This window comes from Microcebus murinus, chromosome X (assembly GCF_040939455.1).
Source record: "Microcebus murinus isolate Inina chromosome X, M.murinus_Inina_mat1.0, whole genome shotgun sequence".
Taxonomy (NCBI): domain Eukaryota; kingdom Metazoa; phylum Chordata; class Mammalia; order Primates; family Cheirogaleidae; genus Microcebus; species Microcebus murinus.
Window position 1 is genome coordinate 50,558,861 of NC_134136.1, and position 12,453 is coordinate 50,571,313.

The window sequence follows — 12,453 nt, forward strand, 5'->3', positions numbered from 1 at the left end:
ACTCTGGCCATTGGAATATTACAAAGACTAGTGATTGTTCGCAGATTTATAAAAGAGCTGATGGTCCCACACATGCCTTGGGACGAAAGAAATATTATTTTGTACACCAAAATATTTAAAAACATTTTTAATTTTTAATTTAAAAGACCATATAGGCATGTGAGAAAAATATTGATGACAACAATCTTAAGATATAATAGACATGAGTTTCAGGATTAATATTACAGTAGTCATTCAGTTTTTGGTGCATTAACTCTGGGTAATGGTATTTATTACAGGCCCTTTCCTCTCAACATTTTAGGACATAGTTAGGATTGCCACCATCTTCAGTACATTGTTTAAATTACTTTTGTAGGTAAGTGCTCTAAATAGTAATTTTTTTCCTATTAGCAACTTAACCATTACTTTAGATTTATGAAGTATTCCTATCTCAGTCTGTGCTACCTCATACCCTCTGGACAGCGGGTTATTGTAGCAATAAAAATGGTAATAGAAGAAATCTAGATTGAGAAGACTAGCTTTATAAAGATAGTCTTTTTGATTTTAGTTATTTTAACCAAAACTGGTACTAAGTTTACAGATTAAGGATGGTATAACCTTTATGGGTGTGGCTCAACTCTAAAATTTATTGTGACTCAAATACTCATGTAAGTATGCCTTGCCTTAAACATATAGATGAGGGTATTTTACTACTCTTTAGATAAACCCATGTTTACACATATAGAAAGCATCACACATGTTTATTTAAAGCAGTCTGCTTCCGTGTGTGTGAGAAAATCCAGATTATACAAAGTGGTTCCACCCCTCATCTGAAACAAGGGACAGTTTTTTAGGACTGTAGATTTATATGTGGGAGATTGAAGAGACTTTTAAAGATTTCATACTTTCTTGCTTATAAAGTATTTATAGATGAGAAGATTGAGAGGTTGTTACTTGTACAAGATCACACAGTTACTTAGTACCAGAACTGGTTCTCCTGACTATAGCTCACCACCGCTTTACTTCATAAAGCATTTTGATCACTTAGCACACTTTCCTACTATATTTCAAATGATTTACAGTAGTTTATAAAAGTGTTTTATATAGGCTGGGTACGGTGGTTCATGCCTGTAATCCTAGCACTCTGGGAGGCCGAGGTGGGCGGATCCTTAGAGCTCAGGAGTTGAGACAAACCTGAGCAAGCAAGAGCGAGACCCTGTCTCTACCAAAAAAAGAAAAAATTAGCCTGACATGGCAGCGCATGCCTGTAGTCCCAGCTACTTGGGAGGCTGAGGCAGAAGGATCACTTGAGCCCAGGAGTTTGAGGTTGCTGTGAGCTAGGTTGATGCCACGGCACTCTAACCAGGGCAACAGAGTGGGACTCTGTCTCAAAAAAATAAAAGTTTTATGTATACTCTTTCAGAAATATGTATTTTATAGAGTGCTCAAAGCTAGATTTATAAATATTTTTTTGAATGAAGTAGGAGAGATCAGAGGGTCTATAATATTACTAAAATTCCCTAATTAACTTCATTCAGTGCCTAGTATTAAAATACAGTTTTCCCTCAGCACTATGGTCTGGAAACCAGAAAATGAAACCAGTTATTATAACAGAACACCACAGTCCCTAGGTTTAAATTTTGAGGGTCACTGGTTTAGTTTTCATGCTTTGATTAAAAGTGAACAAAATAAAAAATGTTTAGATATTTAGAAGTTTTTTGTAGTTTAGGTAATCTTGTGTGTTTGGTACTGTGCTATATTATCATGTTTTGGAAAAGCGTCTTAATTATTTTAATTATAATATGGAGTTTTATAATGAGTTAACCAAGCTTTTCTTTTAGAAAATATGGCAAAAATTAGAAACTCCATCTACGTTTCTAATTATTGCTTATCTTCTTGACACAGGGAGTCAGAGACACATTTTTCTTCTGACACAGATTTTGAAGACATTGAAGGAAAAAACCAAAAGCAAGGCAAAGGAAAAGTATGTACCAAATATGTGACTTTATTTTGGCTTTTAAGATAGTGCATGTGCGCATGTGTGTGTATAGTTAGCTCAGATATAGATAAATATATAGAGATTTAGGTATGTCTCAGATGTTGTCTTTTAAAAATGTCTTTTTAGGGGGCTGATTGGTGTGGTAAGCCTTCTGAATAAATGTGGTCCTTTTGTCTTGTAGACTAAATAGCTTCTGATTATCTATTTCCAATCCTGTAAAGTTGGAATTAATAATACATTATTGTTTCCAATAGTTTATTTATTTTGTAAAGCAAAGTATGCTAAGCAAAATGTGATATTCTGTTGTTTTTATTTTTTATTTTCCCACAACAGGTAAAATATGAAGCAAAGCAATACATAAAATTTGTTATTCTAAAGCACTCTAAAAATGTAACCTACAACTAGTTTTATGTCTAATCAGTTACAATGGATAATCATTTTACTCTTCATAAGTAATGTTAAGGATTAAAACTGATAAAGTTCTGAGTCAGTAGAATGCAAGTATGAGTACGAGTGGGTAGCCGGGAGCTATGGATAACTTGGTAAATGGTTAAATCATTTTGCTGTTTTGAAAAGTACGTTTGACTTTGTTCATGTTTGTAAATGTATCATGCAAAAGATGATTTATTTTTGTTGTTCAGCAATTTCTTCCCCCAAAATGAATTTTGGATTTATATTTTTTCATGACCCATACTTACTTTGCAAAAGTCTAAACAATACAGAAATTTACATTGAACAAAGTGAAATTTTTCGATAATCCTCTTACTCAGAGGTGATTTTTTCTTTAAATATTTTGATGAATATACTTTCATATAATACATATACCTATATATAAACATGCATATAGAATTTTACTTAAATGTCTCACCCAATCTTTCTAGTAAAAAAAAGAAAAAAAAAAAAGAATTTTACTTAAATGGAATCATATTATGCACACTGATTATTTAATGTGCTTTACAAACTCAATGGTGTGTTGTCAACAACTTTCCTATCAGTGAATGTAAAACTCTTTGCAATTTTTATTATTCTATTCTTTTTATTTATTTATTTGTTTGTTTGTTTGTTTTTTGAGACGAAGTCTCTCTATATTGCCCAGGCTGAAGTAAACTGGCTATTCACAGGTTTAGTCATAACACAACACACTATGACCTCAAACTCCCCCCACCCCTTTTGAGACAAAGTCTCGCTCTGTCACCGTGGCTAGAGAACAGTGGCATTATCATAGTTCACTGTAACCTCAAACTCCTGGGCTCAACTGATCCTCCTGCCTCAGATTCCTGAGTAGTTAGGACTACAGGTGGACACCATGATGCCAAACTAGTTTTTTGCTATTTTTGTAGTGATAGGGTCTTGTTCTTGCTCTTGCTCAGGCTGATCTCAAACTCCTGAGCTCAAGCTATTCTCTGGACTCAGCCTTCCAGAATGCTAGGATTACAGGCATGAGCTGCCTCGCCTGGCCAGCCTTGAACTCCTAAGTTCAGGAGGTTCTCCTACCTCAGCCTCCTGAGTAGCTGGGACTACAGGCACGTACCACCACAATGACATCTGTGTAATTTTTAATGGTGGCATAATATCATATTTTATGTATGGAACATAATTTATTTAACTATTCCTGGAGGGTTTTTTTAGAGTGCTTATAACTCACGTGTTTCCTAATTTTATATGCTTTCTTTATAGTTCCTTATAAAGAAGTTTTGAGGCCGGGCTTGGTGGCTCACGCCTGTAATCCTAGCACTCTGGGAGGCCGAGGTGGGAGGATTGAACAAGGTCAGGAGTTCAAAACCAGCCCGAGCAAGAGTGAGACCCCCGTCTCTACTAAAAATAGAAAGAAATTAATTGGCCAACTAAAAATATATAGAAAAAATTAGCCAGGCATGGTGGCACATACCTGTAGTCACAGCTACTCAGGAGGCTGAGGCAGGAGGATCGCCTGAGCCCAGGAGTTTGAGGTTGCTGTGAGCTAGGCTGATGCCATGGCACTCTAGCCTGGGCAACAGAGTGAGACTTTGTCTCAAAAAAAAAAAAAAATGAAAAAAAAAAGAAGCAGAAGTTTTGAGAGAGGAGTATGAACAGAAATGTTGTGACTATTCAAAGATAGCTTTAATTTTAGTGAGCTATTCATCAGAAAAATCACTTTTTCTTTATTCTACTTTTGCCTTTACAATTTGGAGCAAGATCCCTGGTGGCAGCGGAATAAAGGACTCCCTAAAGTTTTTGTGCCACAGTTTAGTTAAGTTTATATAGCCACTGCTGTGGGTGAGGTGTTAGGAGACAGATCAAGGATTTATTAGTATAATAAGAGCAACTGCATTTGACACCATACTAAGAATGTTCCATGGACTGTGCTAATGATTTTATATATATTAATCTAAATATTTGAACAACTTTGTGGATTGGAAAACTTCCTTATTTTATAGATAGAATACTGAGGTCCAGAGAATCCCATTGGTTAAAGAATTTGAGCTCAGGTGTGTGCCCTTAACCCATTATTGTACTACCTCTGAAAGTTTATTATTTTTTTGAGACAGGCTCTCTCTCTGTTGCTGGTGATAAGAGTACAGTGGCATCATCATAGCTCACTGCATCTTCCAACTGCCAGGCTCAAGCGATTCTCCTCCTTCAAGAGATCCTTCTGCCTTAGCCTCCCAAGTAGCGGAGGATACAAGTGTGTACCACCACGCCTGGCTACGTTTTTCTGTTTTTTGTAGAAACGAGGATCTCACTGTGTTGCTCAGGCTGGTCTCAAACTCCTGGCCTCTGATGATTCTCCCGCTTTGGCCTCCCAGAGTGCTGGGAGGCCACAAACATCCCAGCTACCACAACCTGGCTGCGAGAGTCTTTTTTTTTAGATTTTTTTTTTTTTTGGTCCAAGATTGTACACAGGTTAGCATGTTTACTTCTGTACTTGTATTATCACTCCTTGCACATTTCTTTTCCTCTGGCACCGCATACCCATTGAGCCATTTTAATTGTACTAATTAGTTTTTCATACCGACAGGGACTATTGAGGCATTTAATAGATAAATTGCAAATATATAGCTCCATGTTAATTACATTAACATTTTATATTTTTCTGGTATATTCTTTATAATTGATCTTTTCTTTCACCCTTATCTCCAAAATTCCTTTTACTAGGGACAAAAGCTTTTCATTCTACAATTAGGAATTAATGAATTAGGTTCACAAAGACTGAATCTCATTTACAAAATATAATAGTCCCCTCTTATCCTTGGGGGTATATTCCAAGAACACTGTATATACTATGTTTTTTCAATATGATAACCAAGATGGCTACTAAGTAACTAACTGCCACGTGGATATTCTGGACAAAGGAATGATTTATGTCCCAGGCGGGACAAAGTGGGATGGTGAGAGATTTCATTGCACTAGTCATGAATTGTTTATTTCTGGAATTTTCCTTCTAATATTTTTGGACCTTGGCTAAATTAAGGATAACTGAAATGGAGGAAAGCAAAACTCAAGGGAGGACTACTGTAATGTAAATTGAATATATCTTTTAGGTGTTCAGGAGCAGTTTGAAGTAACTGTTAAGCATAGGGTGGTTTTAGACACTTGAAGGAGGAATTTTCTCTGTGGAATAAAGTGCACACACGTAGTAGAAATTTTGTGGGCGTGGCTGTATAATCAGGGGTCTGCAAACCACAGTTTGTTTTTGTACTGCCCACATCCTAAGAACAGGTTTTTACATTTTTAAAGGATGATAAATATAAGAATATGTGGCTGGGTGCAGTGGCTCACACCTGTAATCCTTTGGGAGGCCAAGTGGGGAACACTCCTGAGGCCAGGAGTTGGAGACTAGCCTGAGCAACGCAGGGAGCTCTCTCATTTCCACATAAAACAAAACAAACAAAATGTAGCTAGGCGTGATGGCATATGCCTGTAGTCCCAGATACTTGGGAGGCTGAGGTAGGAGGGTCTCTTGAGCCCAGGAATTTGAGGTTGGAGTGAGCTATGATGATGCCACTGCACTGTAGCCTGGGCAACAGTGAGACCCTGTCTCAAAAACGAAACAAACAAAAAAAATGAATATGCAACAGAGATGGTATGTGGCCCACAAAGCCTAAAATATTTATTACCCAGTACTTTATAGAATGTTTTGCTGATGCTTACTCTCTAGATCATAGAAATGTGTAAGTCTACAAGAAGGCTTAAAAATCTTCAAATCCAGGGATTGGAAAATATTTCTATGAATATTTTAATCCTTCCCTAGCATTTTAGAAATGAGGACTCTACATTAGGGAATGGCTTGTTTTTCTTGAACAAGGTATAAAAGCTGTGGGAGATATTTTAAAACTGAGGCATGTAGGGAACCTTTTCACTGATTTTTTAATCCCCCATCCCTAACACTTACAACTTTTCTATAATGAGGCTTCATTTCAATAGTGTTCATTAATTTAATTTTTATGATAAATAGGTATTGAAGGGAGGATACAGGGTAAGAATGAGATTGATAAACCTGTTCATACTGTTCAGAATTCCTTGTTCAGGGCGCTACAATGATTTATAAGACAATAAAAATCAAGTTAAAATGTTGAACTAAGGGCCGGGCGCGGTGGCTCACGCCTGTAATCCTAGCACTTTGGGAGGCCGAGGCGGGAGGATCGCTCAAGGTCAGGAGTTCGAAACCAGCCTGAGCGAGACCCCGTCTCTACCAAAAACAGAAATAAATTAATTGACCAACTAAAAATATATATAGAAAAAATTAGCCGAGCATGGTGGCGCATGCCTGTAGTCCCAGCTACTCGGGAGGAGGCTGAGGCAGGAGGATCGCTTGAGCCCAGGAGTTGGAGGTTGCTGTGAGCCAGGCTGATGCCACGGCACTCACTCTAGTCTGGGCAACAAAGTGAGACTCTGTCTCAAAACAAAAAAAAAAAAAAAAAAAAAGTTGAACTAAGTATAAGTTGCTTATTTGATAGAGAGTTTTGTTATTCTTACTGCCTACTCCACTCTGTACCTTAAAACAGCATAAGGGAGTATTTTAAAGCTTATAGACAGCCACCCTGATTTCCTGTACTCTTGGGATTTCTCTGATTATACTTCAGAGAGATTTTTGCAGTGGTTTTCAAACTTTGTTGATATGTTGAAGGTTTTTAATGTGATTTCACATTACTTTTCAAAATTGATTCAAATCTGGGTTTTGTGTCAGCGTTCAGTTCGGTCTTTCTAACAAATTTAGATTTAAGTATCATTTATTTTGCTCCTCTTCATATATTTTCTCATTTTACATTGATACCAGTAGCAGACATTTTTCTGACTTTATTATGTGCTGGATATGTTGCTAAGTACTTAGTTTTCATTGTCTCAGCAAACCTATGGTGTAGGCACAGTTTTATCCTCAGTAGAAAAAAGTCTCTGAAGCCAAATGTGGTTAAGTAACTTGTCTAAAATCACTCAGCTCATAGAAATAGCAATTTGGACCTGTGCAGTCTGTAGAAATTTTGCTCATAACTATTAATATAATGTTATGTGAGATATGATAGTATAAATGAAAACAATTGACACCACAAGGAGGCTGTTGTAACTATCATTTTGTTACAATATATGCAGATGACATTCTTTAGTTCAAGTTTAAGCAGCTCATAATTATGTTCCCTATCAGCTGCTTCTGCAGTAGCTTTGTTTTGAAATCTTAAGGATGATGATATAACTTAACCACCTTTTTTTTTTTTTTTTCCTATGTAGACTTGTAAAAAAGGCAAAAAGGGCCCAGGAGAAAAGGGCAAAAGTGGAAATGGAGGAGGAAAACCTCCTTCTGGTCCAAACCGAATGAATGGTCATCACCAACAGAATGGAGTGGAAAACATGATGTTGTTTGAAGTTGTTAAAATGGGCAAGAGTGCTATGCAGGTAATATTTATGGTGTTCTGCTCGGTTTATTTGTACATTTAAAACTTTCGTGAGTTATATAAAGTATAGCCCTGATTTTTCTTATTGCATCTAAAAAATACACTACTTATTAGAAAAACAACCACCTCTGAAAATTTTAGGGACCTGTCTATTCATACGTAAGACCTTTATGCTGTGTCTTGAGTAATTTTCTGCTACATTATTTATTTATTTATTTATTTTTTTTGAGACAGAGTCTCGCTTTGTTGCCCAGGCTAGAGTGAGTGCCGTGGCGTCAGCCTAGCTCACAGCAACCTCTCTTGGGCTCAAGCAATCCTCCTGCCTCAGCCTCCCGAGTAGCTGGGACTACAGGCATGCGCCACCATGCCCAGCTAATTTTATCTATATATATTAGTTGGCCAATTAATTTCTTTCTATTTATAGTAGAGACGGGGTCTCGCTCTTGCTCAGGGTGGTTTCGAACTCCTGACCTTGAACAATCCGCCCGCCTCGGCCTCCCAGAGAGCTAGGATTACAGGCGTGAGCCACCGCGCCCAGCCTACATTATTATTTTTTAATGGCATAAAATAAGATATTATTTGGTCAGAAAGTATGCTGATGTAAATTCTGGCTTTGAGGTTTCAATTTCCCCTGAATTCATATAGCTGGTATTAAAATATGAAGTATTCTGCCCATATAGAATTCTTGATTGAGTGACCTATATAATCACTGTCCACTTTAGTGAATTAAGTTCTTTTGATCTTTGTTGTTATTACAAATTTTATTGTTTGTGCATGTTTCTTAGATGAGTAAAAAGTTGGAGGCATATCTTTGTCTAATAAAGTTTTTATTTAATTTATGAAAGCTATAGGGAATAGTTTTTCTTCATAGAATTGATTTTAATCAATGACAGGTTCACACAGATGGTTTTCTGAGAATTAGCCACTTAGACTTTTTATTTATAAAATCTGAAATACGAAACTTGTTAACAAATCTAGAATTGTCTAAATACGTATGGTTTTGTAAACAAAATTTAAAATATCAATTGAAACTAATAAGGAGAAATTTTATGTGTAAAATGTAAAAATACTTACTAAGTTGAGCTTTCACCAGTTTTATAGAATAGAGAACTTAATAGGCACAAATTCATTTTCAGCATTCTAATTCACCTTCATTTATTAATTTGTTAAAGTTGTAGTTGTCATTAGGATGTGGACTCTTTTTCTTGCTTAATGTTTAAGTGATTGTTTTGAATATACATTTGGCTTTTTAAAAATAAATAATGTCTTATTATATTACTGTGCTATATGGTTTAGTCATTCCCTAATTTTAAAAATTAATTTTTTCTCTCCAGTTCCTAATTTGGGATAATGTTATCAAAGGGATAAATTATCTAAGTTATGTTATATTCCATTTCTTTTTTTTTTTGGACAGAGTCTCACTTTGTTGCCCAGACTAGAGTGAGTGCCGTGGCGTCAGCCTAGCTCACAGCAACCTCAAACTCCTGGGCTCAAGCAATCCTTCTGCTTCAGCCTCCCGAGTAGAGTAGCTGGGACTACAGGCATGCGCCACCATGCCCAGCTAATTTTTTCTATGTATATTAGTTGGCCAATTAATTTCTTTCTATTGATAGTAGAGATGGGGTCTCGATCTTGCTCAGGCTGGTTTCAAACTCCTGAGCTCAAAAAATCCGCCCACCTTGGCCTCCCAGAGAGCTAGGATTACAGGCGTGAGCCACCGTGCCCGGCCGTTACATTGCATTTCATTAGTTTCCTTTTTATTTATTTATTTATTTATTTATTTATTTATTTTTGAGACAGAGTCTCACTTTGTTGTCCAGGCTAGAGTGAGTGCTGTGGCGTCAGCCTAGCTCACAGCAACCTCAAACTCCTGGGCTCAAGCGATCCTCCTGCCTCAGCCTCCCGAGTAGCTGGGACTACAGGCATGCGCCACCATGCCCGGCTAATTTTTTTTTTTTTTTATATATATATATCAGTTGGCCAATTAATTTCTTTCTATTTATAGTAGAGACGGGGTCTCGCTCTTGCTCAGGCTGGTTTTGAACTCCTGACCTTGAGCAATCCGCCCGCCTCGGCCTCCCAAGAGCTAGGATTACAGGCGTGAGCCACAGCGCCCGGCCTTATTTATTTTTAAACATTTTAAATTTTTGTGTTTTTTTGAAACTAGATCTCGCTCTATCACCCAGAGTGGAGTGCAGCTCACTGCAACCTCCAAATCCCAGGCTCAAGTAATCTTCCTGCCTCAGCCTCCCAAGGAGCCGGGACTACAGGCATGCACTACCATACCCAGATAATTAAAAATTATTTTTTATAGAGATGAGATCTCGCTATATTGCCCAGGCTTGTCTGGAACTCCCAGCCTCAAGTGATTCTCCCACCTTGGCCTCTGAGAGTGCTGGCATTATGAGCATGATCCACCAAGCCCACCTTCTTTTAATTTTTCTACTTCACATGTCCTCTGTAATATTTTGTTCTAATTAGTTAAATACATTAATGGTTTTTTTTTCCTGGTATCTTTCATTTTTAACATCAGTGTCTTAGTCCAGTTGGGCTGTTATTTTTAAAATAACATAAACTGAATAGCTCATAAACAACAGAAATTTATTTCTCAACAATTCAGGAGCCTGGGAAGTCCAAAATCAAGGTGTCTACAAATTCATTGTCTGGTGAGAGCCTGCTTTCTGGTTTATAGATGGCACCCTCTCACTGTGTCCTCACATGGTAAAAGGGGCAAGGCAGCTCTCTGGTACCTTCTATATAAGGTTACTAATCCTATTTATGAGTACGTTTCCCTCATGACCTAATCACTTTCTAAAGGCTGTACTTCCAAATACTATCCCATTGCTGATTAGAGTTCAACATAGAAAGTTTGAGGTAACAGCCATTCAGCCCATAGCCATCAGAAATCTCAGCTTATAGCCACAGCTAATTAGGCTATTCTATTTTTGTCTAGTCTGTAGGGTTTTTGTTTAACTTTTTGGCTCATCAAAATTTTTAATAGAATATGATGGTTTAACTTTATATTTAATTATTCATGTTAAAGAATGAGCATTTTTCTTATTTTTGTATTTTCATGGTTTGTCATATATTAAGATTGTACCTCTATGCCATCTGTTTTTCTGTTTCCGAATGTATTTTCCCCCTGAAAGGGAATGTCTACGGTATCTCCATTGATTTCTTTGAATCTTCTCACCACTTACAGTTTATGTGTATTCCCATTTGTTACCTTTCTAAAACCAAACTTGACTTTAGAATCAAGTTTGGTTTCCCCTTTATAGAAAATTATATATTTTTTTTTTTATCTAAAATTTCTAGCCCAGATTTCCTTATGGCAAGTTTATATTTTCTAGCCGTAGTATGTACCATGTCCCCAGGCCGGCCTTTTTGTTTTTCTTGTTGCCTGGAATAGTTTTCTTTTCCTCGCTTTCATATCAAATAGTACTGAGTGAGTCAAACCTCACTCTTGTGAAAAATATTCTCAGACACTATCTCTTTCTCCTTTCCCATGTGTTTCTTACACTTGTCTTCCCATTATAGTGCTTAGCATATTGTATTATTATTACATACATGTCTGACTTAGATTTTCAATTATTAATCCTTGATGAAGGCTCATGTATTCTTTTTTTGTATCCCTAAGATATACCTATCTTAAAAATTATGAGAGTCAATAAATAAAAGACTGGCTATTGGTTCAAAAATAGTTCTTGGGTGTGGTAGTGCACACCTGTAGTTTCAGGTACTTGGGAGGCTTAGGCAGGAGGATTGCTTGAACCAGGATTTCGAGGCCAGCCTGGGGAACATAGGAAGACCTAATCAATCTCTTAGAAAAAAAAAGAATGAAAAAGGGGGCATAACCACAAATAAACTAGAGATTTAAAAAAATAGTTCTTACATTTTAAGAAAGGAGAAAGTATATATACACCCCCTAATTATAATAGATGTTGAATTTTCTTGAATAAGTTTTCAACATACTATTTGATGATTAAAAATTCTAAACATATTTCAGTATGATAGCCTGCATTATTTTTATTGTAGAAGACTTATATTCTTCTGCAATAAAATACAGTGTAGACCAAGTGTCCTCAAACTACGGCCCGTGGGCCACATGCGGGTGTTTTTGCCCATTTGTTTTTTTTTAATTCAAAATAAGATAGGTGCAGTGTGCATAGGAATTTGTTCATAGTTTTTTTAAAACTATAGTCCAGCCCTCCACTGTCTGAGGGACAGTGAACTGGCCCCTGGTGTAGACTGTACTTGATCTTCATGAATTACTTTTTAATGTTATATGGTAGTCTCTTTGTAAGATTTCATTACCTATTTTTGTGTCTTTATTGATAAGAGTGGCCATTGTTCTAGTTATCTATTTTTTTTTTTTTTTGAGACAGAGTGGGCTAGAGCGTCATGGCATCAGCCTAGCTCACAGCAACCTCCATCTCCTCGACTCAAGCGATCCTCCTGCCTCAGCCTTCCAGGTAGCTGGGACTACAGGCATGTGCCACTGTGCCCAGCTATTTTTTTTCTATTTTTAGTTATTTTGGCTAATTTCTTTCTATTTATAGTAGAGGCGGGGGTCTCGCTCTTGTTCAGGCTGGTCTCGAACTCCTGAGC

At 36.9% G+C, this 12,453-nt stretch overlaps 1 protein-coding gene across 8 annotated transcripts in view; it reads left to right on the forward strand.

The window, feature by feature from the left end:
- STAG2 (STAG2 cohesin complex component) overlaps positions 1-12,453 on the forward strand; it is a 139,469-nt gene that overhangs the window by 57,885 nt on the left and 69,131 nt on the right. For 7 of the 8 annotated variants that reach the window (XM_075999193.1, XM_075999189.1, XM_075999196.1 and 4 more), the window contains 2 exons: positions 1,885-1,963; positions 7,682-7,846. In XM_075999193.1, coding sequence (XP_075855308.1) covers positions 1,885-1,963; positions 7,682-7,846 — 244 coding nt within the window. Of the gene's footprint in view, positions 1-1,884; positions 1,964-4,506; positions 4,862-7,681; positions 7,847-12,453 lie in introns of those variants that run through there. The other variant, XM_075999195.1, reaches the window with a different exon arrangement.